The sequence below is a fragment of the Ailuropoda melanoleuca genome, chromosome 13 (genome assembly GCF_002007445.2).
Source record: "Ailuropoda melanoleuca isolate Jingjing chromosome 13, ASM200744v2, whole genome shotgun sequence".
In the NCBI taxonomy this organism is placed as follows: Eukaryota; Metazoa; Chordata; class Mammalia; order Carnivora; family Ursidae; genus Ailuropoda; species Ailuropoda melanoleuca.
The window spans coordinates 89,299,024-89,316,501 of record NC_048230.1 but is presented as its reverse complement, the minus strand read 5'-3'; the positions used below and the strand labels follow the sequence as shown (position 1 = coordinate 89,316,501).

The 17,478-nt window shown below is 43.1% G+C and overlaps 1 protein-coding gene and 1 pseudogene across 5 annotated transcripts in view; both read right to left on the bottom strand.

Moving 5' to 3' along the window:
• The window catches only part of CFAP61 (cilia and flagella associated protein 61), a 293,467-nt gene that overhangs the window by 90,127 nt on the left and 185,862 nt on the right, over positions 1-17,478 (bottom strand). For all 5 annotated transcript variants that reach the window (XM_011225478.3, XM_034641778.1, XM_034641779.1 and 2 more), the window contains 2 exons: positions 17,258-17,356; positions 11,739-11,907 (listed from right to left, as the gene is read on the bottom strand). In XM_011225478.3, coding sequence (XP_011223780.1) covers positions 11,739-11,907; positions 17,258-17,356 — 268 coding nt within the window. The remainder of the gene's footprint in view (positions 1-11,738; positions 11,908-17,257; positions 17,357-17,478) is intronic.
• LOC105237816 lies at positions 1,260-3,622 on the bottom strand (annotated as a pseudogene).

Sequence of the window (17,478 nt, the reverse complement as noted above, 5' to 3'; positions counted from 1 at the left end):
TATTCTTTTCTAACCTAGTCTTGGAAATTGAGGAGTGTCTCTTCTACCATGTTCTATTTGTGGAGGTTGTCATAAAAGCTTGGCCAGAATCAGGGGGAGGGAACCTATAATCTATCTCTTCATGCAGGAGCAGCAAGGCCATGAAAGAGCACACAGAATGGGATTTGACATAGCCATTTTTGGTAAAAACAATCTGTACAGAAGCAATTATACCAGAGGTTGAAATCCAAGTGCATAGAGAGGCAAGGCAGAAAGGAAAATGAGGGAGGGGGACTACTACATACTTATGAAAATTATAGAACTATTCTGCACTTTGTCAAAGAAATATTCTCCCTCTCCCTCTTCCCTCCCTCCCTCTCCTCTCTGTCTCTGTCTCAACACAGTATACACTCCTCTCTGTCTCTGTCTCAACCTCCCAGTATAACTTCTGTTCTCCCTCTTTTGACACAGACATGCATGGAAGCACTTTCCTCTAGTAAGGGAAAGCAACAGTAAAAACAGAATAAAGGCTGACACTTGTCTTCAGTGTCAAGGGTACTGTGGCAAACTTGAAGGCCCAAGCCCTGGCCAGAATTTGGCCACACTCAACTCTATACAGTAGGTGCCAGGATAGAGTATGGGTTCAGTGTGGCCAGATCTGATTTCTCAGGAAATGCCAGATACTTTTTTTTTAAATGTCACCTCAATTTTTTCATTATTTTGGTTCAAATTAGAATCTAACAAATGCCAAGTAAAATAGCACAGTGACATGAGTTTGCCCCATGGGCCAGCACCTCACCCCTCTGATTTTTATTTGGTGACCAGGAGAGATTAAGTGGAAGATAATGAGGCCGGCGCCAGGAGCAAGACTTAAAGGCAATACAAGGTCTCTGTTAGAAGACCTGCGCCAGCTCCTTGTGTACTTGTGGTGTGAGGCCCGCAGGCTGTGAGGCAGGGATCGGTTTACAGTGATGATGGGCAAAAGCTCACCTGCAGTAGAGACTATTGCGGGTGCAGAGGAGGTTCTTGCTCCCTTGACAAGTGCAGAAAATGCCTTTGATATGGGGTAGATGTGAATGCTGGCTGGTGCTTGAAGAAATGGGGCTTCACTAAGTCTCAGATTACATCTAGGAAACTTTTTGGTTATGTCCTTCTTCAATATAAATGGTAAGCCCTGTACATTACTGTGATGCATTCAATTCATTTTCAAACTGGATTTTTAAAACCTAGATGTCCTTTCTCTACAAAGACCCTGCAGTAAAATGACATTTAGTAAAAAGAAACAACTCAGGAATTAGTGGTCATTTACTGCAACTACAATTGTGGAGGTAAAATTTTCTAATTAGCAATATTATTTGTTTAGCAAAATAATACTAAATTTTGGAATTTTTATATTCATAGGTATTACAAAGCAGTCCATGTAAGGCTCTGGTAAATGATTTATTTTTTGAGTATTCTCCATCATTTTAATAATTGTTTAGGCATGTCCTATGACAATCATCCTGAATTTCCTCAAACAACCCCCTACCAGCACCACCCCTATGTTTGGCTTGTTCATATCCCCTCTCCCTTTCCTCTGCTATTATCACTGGTATCTCTGCTTGTCCTTGAAAGTAAAAAAACAACTCCAGATTAGAACAAACTCAACAGCCTTGCTCCACAGTATGGCCCCTGCTGAAGAGACAGAAAAGGGGAGAAGCATGAAGGACCATTATGGGTTGAGATCAGGCACTACTAGAAGCCCAGCTTGCATTTAAAAAAGAGGCTCTGAGACATGTTCCCAGCAGATAAGTTCTTCCCTGGCTTGGAGAACAAGAAGGACGCCTTCACAAACACCAGTGTTTGAATTTCTAGAAGCCACCCAGGCCACAAAGACATTCTTGCAGTGCTTCACCACACATTCATTGCTGCAGTATTCATTGTCCCAGTCCTTCCTCACAACGGGAGTCCTCTCACAACCAGACCTCATACATCGAGGCTGGGGTGAGAGCATCACAGGAGACCCACTCACTAATTCAATATCCATTTGAGAAGGAGACTCAATGTCGGAACTATATCTGTGATCATTTCACAGATTGTCTCAGGCCAGATTTCCTCCATTGTATGGGCCTCAGGGCTGTTGTTCACAGGCCAGTCAGGACTACGTTCCACAGCTGGTGGGACTAAGGTGGTCTGCATTTTCAGAGTGGGTGGAGGTGCAATCTTGATCTGTAGAGCAGGTGGCTGTTGCCATAAATTGATTCGAACTTTCTGAGGTGGAGGCTGTGGCATGACCTGAAGTAGGGAGGCTGCTGCTGAATGGTCACTTGCTGCTGAGTGGGGGGCTGAGGCAGCTGTTGCAATGGTGGGGTTGTCATTGGGGTGGAGGATGCTGCCTCTCCAACACTGAGCAAGTGACAATTTGGGTTTGTTGACTGGGCTGGATAGTGGCTGTACTGGTTTGGCTTAGTTGGATCCCCTGGGAGTTCACCACTGTGGCTGGGATAATGGTAACCATCCCTCGAGACATAGTCACAGAAGAGGGCAACATCTGTCTGGTAATAATCAACTTGGTGACACTGGGCTGAGCTCCAGCCCCAAAAGATGCCTGGTTTGCCACATAGAAGGAAAGAGTGGAGTTAACAACAATGGAAGGGGGCAGGGCAGGGGGCTCTGCTGAGGCTGGCGCTGGAGACGCTGGGTCAACAGTAGCCATAGGAGGTGGAGAAGGAGTCTGTGACGGTGGCACTGGGTCCAATTCTATTGTTTCCACAGTGGCCTGACACTCTTGAGTGTCTTTATATTCTGCCAGAGCCTTCAGATGCTTTCTTGGCAGCTTCGGTTTTCCTCTTATACACCTGTTTTTGCTCCTTTCCAAGACTATCCTACATGGAGGCCCCAATTTTTGAAACCCCCTCAAAAGACGCATTGGGATTCTGTCCCTTGATGACAGCCCGTGTATCACGAAAGAATAAAGCAGATGATGAAACTGGCTTCTTAGCTTCATTAGGATTTTTTTTTTCTCTTCTTTGGGGCCTTCTGCTTTTTTCCTGCTTCCACACAACTGTCTTCTGGCTGGGAAGTTGCCTCCGGAAATCCTCAACACCATCCTTGTGAAGTGAACTAATAGGTGAAGGGGTGGTTGAAAGACAATGCTTGAGTGACTGGCAGGTGGAAGTATGGTGCCACCCCCTAAGCTCAAACCAAGTCGAGAACTTTGTTCTGACTCATCAGTGGTGGTCAACTGACTATGCCCCATCAAGTGAGATGTCATCTGTCATTGGTACATCAATTGTAACAGTTTGGCTGGCACCATACTGAGCTCCTATAGAATGGTCCATGTCCATGGTCAAGCCCCCACTCAGGAGCCCCCCCTACCCTGCTCCATCAAGCCATGAGTCATGCCCACAGACACGTCCAATGTCTGGGCCCCATATTGGTCTGAAAAGCTGTCATTCTGAGAGGAGGAGGGGTCTTCCAGGTCATCAAAGAGGCCAGTCACATCTGAGACAGCCAGTAAGGGATCAGAATTCAAGGAGATAGGTGGGATTTCAAATTTCTCATCTCCCAAGCTTGGTGTATGGAATGTCTTGACACCTGACAGGAAGGGGTGAGAGGACCCTGTGATTGTCAGGTAATTGTCATTTCCTCCAGGAAACTCCATCTTCACACAGCGGCTACCACCGTCTCAGTCCCCTCATCGCTCCCACCACCCCTACAGGTGGTAAAGGATTTTAAATGCATGATATTGAATGCTGTGCTTTGGAGGTTCAAAACCTTACCAGAACTCCACTGAGCATTGTCGTATAAAAGAAAATGAAATTTAGGTAACAGTACACCCACTTAGTAGGTCATACTCTAATTAATCAGGAAAAGTCCTTGGCAGAAAATGGCAGGGCCAAAGAACAAATTGGGAGCTATTCAATTTATAAAACTTTTAATGAGTTATTATTCCAAATAGTAAGTGTTTAGATTAAAAAACAAACAAACAAGGAAGGGGGAGGGACAAAGAATAAGGTCCAAAATGAAAATCAGCTTACCTATTGTGACCCTGAAATGTAATTGCATTCGGATAACCCATATATTTCTTGTGTGCACTTTAATGTGTGGGATTGTTTTTGCACACTTTTAAATTAAAGAATTGGAGAAATTAAAGGAAAATTAATGGGATTGTGTATTTTTCATATTCACACAATGGCATTTTCACACACTAGGCAAAACTGAAGCTAGGATTTTAAATCCCAAGGCAAATTAATTTGTCCACACAGAACTGAGCAGAACTCAATAGATGAAAAAAAGGTTTATGGAAGAAAAATCATATTATGTCATCAAAGTAAGGGAGAGAATAAAGTTTAATAGGAGAGCATGGGTGTATTTCACTATCCAAACTAGAGAGTGTTCTGCCATTAACTAAACTGCTGCTAGTGATTGGCAAGTAGTGGATGACTTTTTGACCATTCCAACAGATGATTCGGTATTGAACAGCTCAGCATCCCTAACTGATGGGAGCCCCTCGGCCACCCCATTCCCCTTAGCAAGTTAATAAGTTATTGTTATTATCCCTGACTGCTGGTAGCCTCCTCAATATTCTGTATCTCTCTCTCTTTTTAAATATTTTATTTATTTACTTATTTAAGACAGTGAGCAAGAGAGAGAACATGAATAGGGGGAGGGGCAAGGGGGGAACAGACCCCGCTGATCAGGGAGACCCCATGGGGCTTTATCCCAGGACCGCAAGATCATGACCTGAGCCAAAGGCAGACACTTAACTGACTGAGACACCCAGGCACCCCTCCCTTTCTTTCTTAGTAACAGATTCCTGGTAAATACACCCAGTTGAAAAACTACATTTCCTAACTAGTGACTTAAGAGGTGGTCAAAAGATTTATAAGCAGCAGTCCCTGGGTGAGACAATGGGAAAAGTTATTTTGCTCTAGTCCTTCCTCCTTCCTGCTTCTTGCAAATGGAATGGCTGGAGCCACAGCAGCCACCTCAAGATGCTGAGAATAGAAGCCACTTGGTAAAGATGGAAGAACAAAAGATAGAAGGGTCTGAGTTCCTGATGACATCAGGGAGCCACCTTACCAGACCTATGCTGCTTTTCTCCAGATATTTTTAATGAAAAAAAGAAAGAGAGAGAGAGAGAAAGAGTGAGAGGGGGAGGGAGGGAAGGAAGGAAGGAAGGGAGAGAAAGAAGTTCTAGAATTTCTGTGTTGTGAAGACTTTTAAAAACCACCAAGTGTAATTCCTGGATCACATCTGTGAGAGAGGGAGGGCAGGGAGGGGAGAGGAAAGGACAGAGACAGAGAAAAGGGAGACAGGAGAGAGATAAGGGCAATGGAGAAGAACTCACAGTTTGGAGCCTGTGTTTAAATCCCAGTCTGTCACTTTGTCATCATCTGACCCTAGACAAATCACCTCTGCTTCACTGCACCTTGGTTCCCTCATCCATAAAACGGGGACAAAAGTGGCATGGACCTTACCTTTGGAGATTTACTGCGAGAACTGCATCAGTTAACACACGTGGCAGTCCCTCAACCTCTATCAGGTGTTTCTATTGCCTCATGAGGGTCCTGCTGTGGTGTGCTCACTGTCTCCTGGGCAGGGCATTCCCCCTTGGAGGAGACCCTGACTCTGTTTTTGTTTGTTTGTTCTTAAGATTTTATGTATTTATTTGAGAGAGAGAGAGAGAGCACAGTGGTGGGGAGCGGCAGAGGGAGAGGCAGAAGCCGGCTCTCCACTGAGCAGGAAGCCAGACATGGGGCTTGATCCCAGGACCCCGAGATCATGACCTGAGCTGAAGGCGGCCACTTAACTGACTGAACCACCCAGTCTCCCCAGGACCCTGACTCTTAGGAAGTTGTTTCATAGGATAAGTAAGCACTATATTCCCATCGCTTCTGGTGGTCTGTCTTCCATTGGCTTCCCAGGCAATGACATAAAGTCTGATCTGTTTTCTGCATGTACATGCCCTTCAAGTATTTGAGGACAGCCATCCTGAATCTTCACCCCTGTGTCTAAATATCTGGGGTAACTTGGAGTCTCTGGATGTGCTTTGGCTTGATTTTTCCCATCTTAAATGTGACCCCAAGAAACAAATACTCCAGGCACCTCTGGTTTTGTGATATATTCTTTGACATGAACATGTTCAGCATGTAACGAGCTCGTCACCTCTGCATTGTTATTGCAAATTGTACCCTTTGTCGACATTAATGCTTTTCTTTCTCCAATTAATTCTGCTTTATTATAGGATACTAATCTTGCTGCTGCTTCCAATAGCCATTTGAATTTGTGTGACACCTTTTGCTGCTGCACTTTCAACTATTGTTTCATTTGGAAACTTTGGGTGTCATTTTGTTTTGGTATTTCTCTTGTATTTTGAATTTGGTACAAACACAGAGCCATGCTGTCGTAACAGAACAGTGTAAAACCGTGGCATTCACCGTTGCAACTGTTGTTTTTCCTAATGCCATTCTGGTTTATGCTTGTTGAAAACACTGTGGCTGCTTCTTTGTTTTCTTCCCTGTGCTTACAGGAATGATGTTTTCTCCTGTCTTATCTTCTTCCGGGTTTGGAAGGTGAATTTACTCGTGCTGTTCAAAAGCATTCATTGATCTTATTCCTTCTACATATGAGAGTCAAGACCAAAATATTACCTTTGGGTTTCCCCATTTAAGACAATTCTTATTTCTCCCTGGCCACCTCTCTCCCTATTTTCAAACAACTTGGTCTTAATTAGATTTAGATTAAGGTTTGTTATTACTCATTTTGTATTTATTCTCAGACTTACCAATGACTTACAAACTTTTTAATTGTTTGGTGCTTGTCACTTATCTTTTTAAACTGTGAAGAGAAGGGCCATATGCACCCCAATGTTCATAGCAGCATTGTCCACAATAGCTAAATTGTGGAAGGAACCAAGACCCTTCAACAGATGACTGGATTAAGAAGAGGTGGTCCATATATACAATGGAATATTACTCAGCTATCAAAAAGAATGATTTCTCAACATTTGCTGCAACATGGATGGCACTGGAAGAGATCATGCTAAGTGAAATAAGTCAAGCAGAGAAAAGACAATTATCATATGGTTTCTCTCATCTGTGGAACATAAGAACTAGGAAGATCAGTAGGAGAAGAAAGGGATAAAGAAGGGGGAGTAATCAGAAGGGGGAATGAAGTATGAGAGACTATGGACTCTGAGAAACAAACTGAGGGCTTCAGAGGGGAGGAGGTTGGGGGAATGGGACAGGCTGGTGATGGGTAGTAAGGAGGGCACGTATTGCATGGTGCACTGGGTGTTACATGCAACTAATGAATCATGGAACTTTACATCAGAAACCAGGGATGTATGTATGGTGAATAACATAATATAATAAAAAATTATTATAAAAAAAAGAATAAAATATATGTAAAAAGAAAATAAATTAAAAAAATAAAATTTCAAAATAAAAAAAATAAACTATTGTGAAGTCCCATATTTTCCTTTCTGCCTCAGTTATTGGAAGTACACATTAAAGAACGAAGAAGATAATTCTTCTGAGGCCTCACACACAGAACAACAGCTTTTTACTGTCTTCAAATAGGAGAGACTTAGGTGGGCATATAATTATTGAATCACCATGGTTTCTTCAAAATTCTGTGTGGCTCATTTCATGTTCTTATGCCATTTCCTTCTGAAAAGGTAATTTTTGGGTGCCTGTCTTCTTTTTGTTCAAATAGTAATAGATGGCTTGATTTTTCAACGGTTGGTAATCTATTATTTTTCTCTTGAAATTTGTGCGTTTTTTCCCTACCATTCCCACAGAACCAAAATTTCATCAGAAAATAACTGGCTGAGAAATTTTGTCTTTGATTTTGCCTGAAATGTGCCCAATTGGACAAAATGGTGTTTAGGTAAGGAAAATTTTCTTCTAGCATATCTTTACTGTCTCTATTCTATTTGTCAGGGTGTCTTCTTTGGGAAAACCAATGATCTATATGTAGCCACCATGTTGATCACATCTTCTCGTCTCTTGTGCCAAACGTATCCTTTGCCCTTTGGCCTCTGCCTCTGCCCTCCAGGGAGCTTTGTGCTTTGTCTTCAGCCTCTAACCCTGGGCAGCAGCAGTCCTGTCTCTTGATAGGGACTTAATTTCAATCCTTTCTTACCCATCTTCCTTTTCACCTAATAATTCTGTGGCCTTCTCAGCTCAGCTTCTGCTCTTCAGATGGCTTCAGCATCCATTTCAGAGGCTGGGAGATCAAATTGTACCAAGGAGGATGAACAGTTCCTGCAGTGTGTGTGCATGTATATGCATGTATGTGTGTGAATCACACATTTTGGAATATTGTCAAGAGTGTTGTCTCTGATTTTTCCAAATGTGGTTCCCCTTCCCTCATTCCATGTTATCGTTTGTTCCAGGTGTCTCCTGCTATGCAACAAACTCCCACTAAAACAGTGACTTGAACAACCATCACCATTTTATTACTTTTCATGATTTTGTGGGCCAGAATGTGGGTAGGGTTTGGCTGGGCAATTCCTTTATTCCATCTGTTAACAACAGAAGTCACTTGGTGATATTCAGTTGGTAGAGGGCCCAAGATGGCTTCACTCACGTGTCTGGTACTTGTCAGCAATGGTTGGAAGGCTGGGCTCAGCTGGAACTGTCAGCTGGAGAACCCGTGCATGGCATGTCCAATATGGCCATCACAGGGTAGGCAGCTGGACTTCTTCCATGGCCACTCAGGGCTCCAGGAGCCACTGTCGCCACAAACAAGGAGACCCTGCCCTTGACCCAGCCTCAGAAGTCACACCACATCACTTCCTTTGTATTCTTATCAGTCAAAACAGTCACAAGCCTACCCAGATTCAAGGGGAGGAAATATAGTCCCCATTTCTTGGGATGTTATTTTCCCCCTTTAATCATCCCAAACCCAATGAGGTCTCTTCACAGTAAGTGTTGCTCTAGGACCTTGGGGAGTACCTCTCAGGTCTTACATTGGAAGAGCCAAAGCGGTGTACACACCTCTCTTTTTAGTTGTTTGTAGCAGGCTCTCACCTGGGGCTGCACCATTCTGGATGTCCTGCTCTTATTTACCCCATCAAGGACATAATTAGCCTTTGTGGAGACCACATCATATTGCTGACCCACACCACGCTCAATATAACTAACATCCCAACTCGCTCTCTTCCCTGGTGGGATGTTCTTGTCCCACCTGCTGGCTTCCAGTGAGCATCACCCCTTTAAGAGTCCTTGTGAGTTAACACATCTTTATTCTTCCTCTTGTTGAGAAGACCCAAAATCAGGCATCTGGGGAGGCATCTCTCTGTCTCTCCATGGCTCTCCATGTGCCATGGAAAGCGGCCCAGGACCTCAGTTGTAAGCTACCCCAGGGCTTTGTGCATGAGCACCAGCATGTGCCCACCAACAAAAAACAACCCAATCAATAGGCAGGGTGGGGAGGGGAGTTAGAGGGTACTGAATATGAGCTAGATAAAGCTTCATCTTCCAAAATGGAAAGGTCATAGATATTGTCAGGAGTTGATAGATCAAAGATAAAACTTCTATAAACACATTATTTGGCATTCTGAGGGGGTAACCATTGAGGAACTAACAACAGAAATGCCTCCAAGCGGTTGCCCCTAGAGAGAGGGCTTGGAAGGTAGAGACCAGCCTGCCTCACACACAGGCCCACAGCCCAATTTAATCTTTTACTTTGTGCATGGATTTTCTGATAAAAAATTAAATGGCATGTATTTAGATATCAAAAATACTGCATAATATATTAGAATGACTCATGCCATTTAAAGTTCTATTTAGAGGTTAAAGTTCGTAATGATATTTTATAATACGTTGTCTTCTTGATTTGGATTTAAGCTTTATTTTCACCACTAAATTTTTGTTTCAAATCACACAATTGGGACAAAACCATGGGAGAGTTGAAGAGAAGGAAATAGGAAAATACATAAGAACTGGAAGCACTCCCCAGTGAATTCAGCAGCCTTTTTCGTATCACTCTATGTACCTTTAATTTTTATGTCCTTCTGGAAAAATTAAATTGGAACTCCCTTTATCACTTCTTCATTTCATTTTTCCCGTTGTAAAAAGGGCAAGAGCTTAATGTGCCACAGACTAAAGCTGCAGGGGCAGCTGGACACACATGGGCAGATGCCCGAGTCTCTGGACAGCTGGCCGGGTCTTCCACTCACATTTTCCAAAGTCCATGGTCCCAGGCAGCAGCTGGAACTCCGTGGGGCAGGTGGGGGGAGCGGTGGGGGGGACAAGCTTAAGGGGTATACGGTGTTTTCTTCTGGTTTAATGTTTAAAAAGAGGAATACTTAACTATCAAAATAAAGTATTCCTCTAGTTTGTGTTTATCTTTTAACCAGAAAAAAAAAATCCTTTTCTGCACTGTGAAAACTGAATTTCTTTAGTAGCAGCAGTAGTGGGGGCGGTAGGAGGAGGAGAAGAAAGAAAAGCAATCCCTCAGAGGCTGAGCTGTACTCTGTGTGGCCCGCTCACAAGCAGGGCTGGCCTCACCTGGAAGCTTGTTAGAACCCCAGTATATCAGCCGCCTCCCAGCCCCTGCTCAGAATCTGCATTTTACGAGATAGACGCACAAGGGCTGTGGGTGCACATTACGGTGTGAGAAGTGCTGCTCTAAGGTATGGATGAGAGATTCTAGGTCAAGAAAATTCAAGTCCTGGTTCTTAGCCTTAGCTTAGAATCATCTGGGAGTTTTGTTTTGTTTTGTGTTAATGCTGATCACTGGGCTCCACCCCAGAATAATTAAAACAGAGCCTCTGGGGGGTGGGACCTAGGCATGGATATATTTCAAGTGTCCTAGCTGATGTCAACATGTAACCACAGCTCAGAACATTTAGTAAGTGATGCTGGGAGCTGCTCAGCTGTCTGTTCCCCACCACGTGCTGCCTCCTCCTGGCTGGGCTCTGTGAAGAAAACCTGCACACTCTTCCCGTTGTCAAATCCACGGCCATTCACAAAATGGCCTAACCCAGCATCCGACAAAGCATGTTAGTGCCTGGGGTGGGGGCGGATTGCTCCATACTTGTCAGAAACAAACCCACCGTGGGAAGGCCCATCCAAGTTCCCGGGAGAAAATGTAATGAAAAGACCCCTTTGAATTACAAAGTCAATCTCCTTTCATTAAAGAAATGCCCTATTTTTGTGAACCACATGAAATGCTAATGTGTGTTGCAAAGTGAGAATATTAAAATTCGCTTCCTTAAGACATTGAACAGCTTCCGTTGTATCCAGCAATGCTTTCCTCAAATGTGGTTTGAGAATTTAATCCAAATGGAAAGCATGGTCACTGGGTAATCAAGCAGTCACATTTCCTAGTTTTATAACTGAGAGACAAAATAAAATAAGGGTTGACAGAAGGTGCGCATGTTTGAAATACTTTCGCATGAGCCCGTCACCACCGCCAAATGTTAGCCTCTTGAGGCATAAATTAATTTACCACAAACGCATGCCGGGTTGTGTCTGGATTCTGCTCTGGTAAGCAGGAAGTGTTAGACTTTTGGACAACAGCTTAAAGAATGACATTTCTCCAACTTGCTGTGATTTTTTACCCTTGAGCAGAATGTTTTTCTTGGAATGGATTTCCGGGAGGGGTTTCGGACATAATTCTGCTCGTGTGTGCAGGCCTTGCGGGCACTTTTATGAAGAAAGTGGCAGCTGTCCCGGTGGGCAGGCTTGCTCCTAACCCTTAGAATGTGTGCCCCAGTAAACACATGGACCATTAATCACTGAGACCTCCGTGTGCGGCCTCACCTGGTACTGCTGTCCGGTGCAGAGGATGAGGTGGTCGTAGGGCACGATTTCCTTTTTGGAAAGCACCACGTGCTTGGCTGCTCGGTCTATGGCAGTCATTCTACCCACCACCACATTGACCCAGGAGCACAGTGACATCAACGCGTAATCTTTATCATGAAAACAGTGGCTGCGGAGAGAAGAGCTCCATCAGTGACATTTGAGCAGCTGACAGTGGGCATTAATTAGACATCTGGTGAGCTGGTTCAAGGCCCCTAGTGGGCCAAGTCTGTGCTCTTGCCGTGAGTTTACCAGGACCCCGGCTTGATACTGGAAGATTTTTTGTTATGAGACATGTAGTCACAGATTGACATCTTCCCATTAAAGCTAAACCGTTCCACCTGGCATAGGCCAATCTACAACAGGGAGGGCGGGTGTGTGCGCGTGACACACAGGCATCTGTGTCTCTGTGAAATCATTAATATATACTCTTTCTTCTGCTTCTATTTCATGGTGGGTGTAAACTTACTTTAGCTATTGAATCGTTATGTTGACCACAGACTCAGAGGGAATGAGGAAGAAGAAAGTGACATTGCTGAGGATTCCCAAATGCAGGGGTCAAGGTCCTGAATACTGAGAACCCTTCATATTTGCTAATGTTTTTTCAATAAATGACTCATTCTCAAAATTAGTGTATGGATTCATGCCCAAACAACTATACATTTTATGTAGAGAAGATGTCAATTAGGGAATTACGTTTGCAGCGAGTACAGTCCCTGGAGACTTTTGGGATTCACTCTGTAGGGCAAAGGTGATTTATGGGGAACTGGAAGCAGTGGGTCCAGGGTGGACAGGTTTTCTTCTGTGGGTTCCATTTGAGTTTGAGCATTCTACTCTAATGTGAGAAAAGTGGGGTTTGGGTGGCTTTGGGTTTATTTAAAGAGTTTTATGAGGGTGGTTTCCAGAATTTTCTGAAAGGTCTGACCTCATGAACATGACCTTTTATTGATCTTGTTCTGAAGACCTAGAATATAGGGTGGCAGAACAGTACATGTTTAATTTACTTTTTTAATGCATTTATTTAATTTAGAGAGAGGGTGGGGGGGAAGGGGCAGAAGGAGAGAGAGAATCTCAAGCGGTCTTCACGCTGAGTATGGAGCCCAACATGGGGCTCAATCTCACAACCCTGAGATTGTGACCTGAGTGGGATGCTTAACCAACTGAGTCACCCAGGCACCCCAGCATGTTTCATTTAAATCTAGGCTTTGCTGTGCCATGGTCTGTGTCCCTGATGTGTCACCAATGAGATCAGAACCTGGGGACTCTGCATGGCCTTTCAATACTCCAGTTTCTTGACCTCTTGACATAAGGTAACTGCCCTCCTCACATGCCTTGACCAGGGTACAGGATGAACATGGGAACGTAAAAGATGCTGCTTTGTCAAGTGGGATGTGTATGTTAAGGGTATTATTCTAAATAATATTAATGATGCATAATCCTGTTTATCCTCCTTGGAGGCAAACAGTATTGTGAAGTGTTAATGGGAGAACATTTTTTCTTTTTGATCCACACATGAGTCTGTTCTCACCACACAAAAAGAATTCTCATAATGGATGCACATTAGACCCTGTTATAAGGGCCTGTGAAAGAGAAGGGGGCTCTGGGCTTTGTATCTCTCCATGAAACAACACTTAAAAATAAGAAAATTTCTTTTTAATAAGAAAAGAAAATCAGGGACTGGCCTGTCACCAGAATATAATAGATAGTGGGATGAAGTTCTCTTTTAAAAAACCATTTTGGTAGCTAGAAGGAAAACAGGAAACTTCACTGATTTCACACATTCATGAGAGACCCACAAAGGACTGTCCTTATTTGCTACACCGTCTCTTCATAATAGGAATGGCACTGTCAGTTGTCCAAGATGGGGAAAAATTAAATATAGTTAGTGCACAGGGATTAGTCTTATGAGGGTTTGTTCAAAGATAAAAGTTCTCAGGGGAAATTTGGGGAAGGTTAAGACAGTGTTATTTTTAATGACAACAGGACAGTACTTTTGATAATGTCAGAATGCTTATTTCAGAGTTAAATCTGAAGCTCCGATCAGTGGGAACTGGCACTAGAAACATTGGATTTTTTACGGAACCTTCAGAAGCCCTGGAAAATGTGGGGTGCTGGCTTTTACAGTCTGTTAGTACATTGAATGACATTTGTCAGTTTAAAGTATCACTGTGTAGGTGACTACTGTCCATTCTGGGTCTTCTTTACCCATCAGGTAGGTGAAATTAGACATTGGAGACTGTTGGTGATAGTTTTCCAGAATTATTTCCTAAGCAGAGTTAATGAGCATTAGGATTCTAACACACCAGGGAATGTCTCATGGCTTGGTGACAAGAGAAATACCTCCACTAGAGTTCTCTGGGAGAGAGAGAAAGGACCAAAGAAGGAACATCAATACAACCTTATGTTTTTCAAGTGAGCTTGACCCTGACTCAACAATGTGAAAGTCTGTCTTCATAGAACATTCTGGAAACAGGTAATAAGGAGGAGAAAAAAAACAGAATAGCAGGACTGGGGAATTTCTGGAAAGGGACATATGTGCAGAGTGGCCAGCTTGTCCCCACAACCAGTGGTCAGAAGACTTAGGCTAAAGCTGTAGGTGAAAAATTACAAGCAAACTCCAGGGGAGCAATTACAAGCAGGATGGAGACATGCACTTCATGAAATCAGAACCCTTCAGAACTGGAAAGAAACTTGGAGGTTTTCATAAAGGATTCACTGTGATGCTCTGAAGAAGGAGCATCACAATTAACGTCCGTTATTCAGGGTTGATTGTCCAATTAGTGGATTTCTCCTGCTTCCTATTTCTCCTCTCCTCCCACTGCCTTTCTTTCTGCTGTATCCCAGCATGTCATTAGCACCTCTACAAGAAGCTAGACTGGGGTGAGTAGAGGGGACGGAGGGAGATTAAAAAAATGGCTGTTCAAAATTAATAACAATAATAATCAAAACACTGATTAGGGCAAAGTTCAAAATTTGTATTTAGAATGAGGAATTTAAATTATTAAATTTATGGATGTCAAGGCATTAGTTATTTTTAACTCCATGACCAGAGATAATTTCCTTTATTGAGGTAGGAAGACCATTTGAAAGGCAACATCCTGTTTACATTTCAATTTGTGGTTTCTAAGAATTATGATAACATGGAGTCTCCCACCGAGGCATCTGGCTGTGTTATTTAGTTCCTGTCTATAACCTGATCGAGAGAACTTTTGCAGGTACTTTTGGATGCAACTTTCATCTGTTTGACATTATTTATTGAGCACCTGCTGTGTGCCAAGCGCTGTCCCAGATGCTGGGGACATACTGTGAACAAGACAAAAAAATCCCTGCCCTTATAAAGTTTACATTAGAGGTTAAGGATTCAGAATATAAACAAAATTTTTAAAAGGCAAACTTAAAAATACTTAGAAGAATTTCTGTAGCAAGAAAAAAACAGAGCAGAGGAAGGAGTCCTGGAGTGTGTTGGAGGGTGAAAAGTTGACATTTAAAAGACTCCAAGGTGGAGACCTGCCCACTGTGTTTTAGGAACATCAAGGAGGTTATGGTGGCTAGAGTGGCGAGAACAAGGGTAACAATGGTAAAACACGAAGTCAAAGAAGCAAGCAGACAGGGATGGATTTTAAGTTGGAGCATTGTAGAAGTTCCCGTGAGGATGGAAATGTTCTGCAGCTGTGCTGTCTGGTATGGTAGCTACTAGCCACATGGAGTTGTCTGAGCACTTGAAATATGGTTAATGTAACTGAGGAGCCGAACTTTTAATCTCATTTAACTTTTACTGAAATTAAATTTAAAGAGCCCCATGTGGCTAGTAGCCACCATGTTGGACAGTAACATTCTAGGCCGTTCCGTGGTTGAAATGATCTAATTCACACTTGTGTGGCATTGCTCTGGCTACTGTGTTGAGAATGTGGACACGCGCAGACAGAAGCGGGCCACCAGGTGACTCTCCACCTAGCCACATGCAAGGAGAATCATACCAGCAGATAGTCATTTGCTATCTGTTCTCTCCTGTAGCATACCTAATATGGGGGCTGACAGAAACCTACATCAAGCTGACTGTTCCTCATGAGATGTTAATCAACAAGACCAACATTCCCTGAGAATTGTGTCATTTGGAAGACAGGCAATGATGGAGGGAGATGCACATGGGTTGATCCTCTCTGCTTTGTCAGAACTTACTGTTATAATAATTTCAGCAAAAAAACTCCAGCAAGGTTGTCTTATATACTTCTCACAGTCAAAAAATCCGAAGCTCAGAGAAATGAAATTCCCTTTGTAATAGGGTCATCCACCTGAATCCACAACCATCTGGCTCAAAACCCATGCCTTTTTTACTGCCCTGATGATGTCCTTCAAGAAAAAAATGAAAGTTCACAGTCTGATAAAAGTGTTAGGTCAAAGTGAGCCTGGCTCCGCTGGCAAGGAAACTGCCGTTTTTCTCACTGTTTGAAGATCTCTTCATCATGGATTCTAAAATGAACACCCTGAGAGGGAACAATTTCCTTCCTCCTCGTTGAAAAATTGGGACATTGTTTCTAGAGGCAGGGAGCCTAGTAATTCTTGTACCCATGCTTTGCTACAGGAAATTAAAATTAATGCAAGCTGTGTGATAATGAAATGACATTTTCTAGAACAGATGTTGACAAATAGTGATTCTACTGGGATGCAAACAATGAAGCTTGCCCAGATCAGCAAGAAGGTCGTAGCATGATCAGCCACTCATGACAAAGAGCCAGGGAGTTGGGGTGTGAGACCCACACCCCAGTGAAGTACCCCATCTTTATCTTCCAACTCTGAACCTTGAGGGAGTCACCTGGTCTGATGCAAATACAGTCACCCAGCTTCCCCGTGCTGTAGTGTTACTCAGAAGCCAAGTGCAGGAGGTAGCTGTGTCAGCAGGCTCCAACCCAGTGGTTTGGAAGAGGCCAGACATCTTCCCACAAATAAAAAATGGCAGCCCAACTCTCCATTCCCTCATTAACAGGTCTGTCCCTATATGTTCTAAGTGAGTTTGAACTCTAGGAGAAAAACCTGCCCCCTTCCCTTTCCAGTCTGAAATCTACTATAGCTGACCCTTGAACAACACAGGTTTGAACTGTGTGGGTCCACTTACACATGGACTTCTTTTTTTCCTCCATAAATACAGTACAGGACTGTAAATGTGTTTTCTCTTCCTTGTTTTTTTCTTAATAACATTTTCTTTTCTCTAGCTTACTTTAAGAATACAGTATATATTATATGTAACATATAAAATATGTGTTAATCGACTGCTTATGTTATCAGTAAGGCTTCTGGTCAACGGTAGGATATTACTGGTTAAGATCTGGGGGGAGTCAAAAGTTGCATGCAGATCTTGGACTGCATGGGGGTCAGCACCCCTATAAGCCCCGTGTTGTTCAAGGGTCAACTGTATTTAGCATAAAATGCACACAAATTAGGACATTTAGGCCTCAGAATGAAAAGGCAAATGGAATTCTTACTCGCTTGCTAAAAACTTCCTTTGTTCAGTGCCCAGAAGATTTTTTCCAGGGAGTCCATGGGTTGAAATCAGGGTGAGATTACTAAACTTCAGGTGAGAGCTAAGGAGAGAGAAGAGAACACATAAAAAAGGAGGTAAAGCTCGACTTGGTGAATTATTATAATTCCATTTAACCTTATTTCATGTGTCATCCAATTGTTGAACTTTTCTTTTCAGCAACTC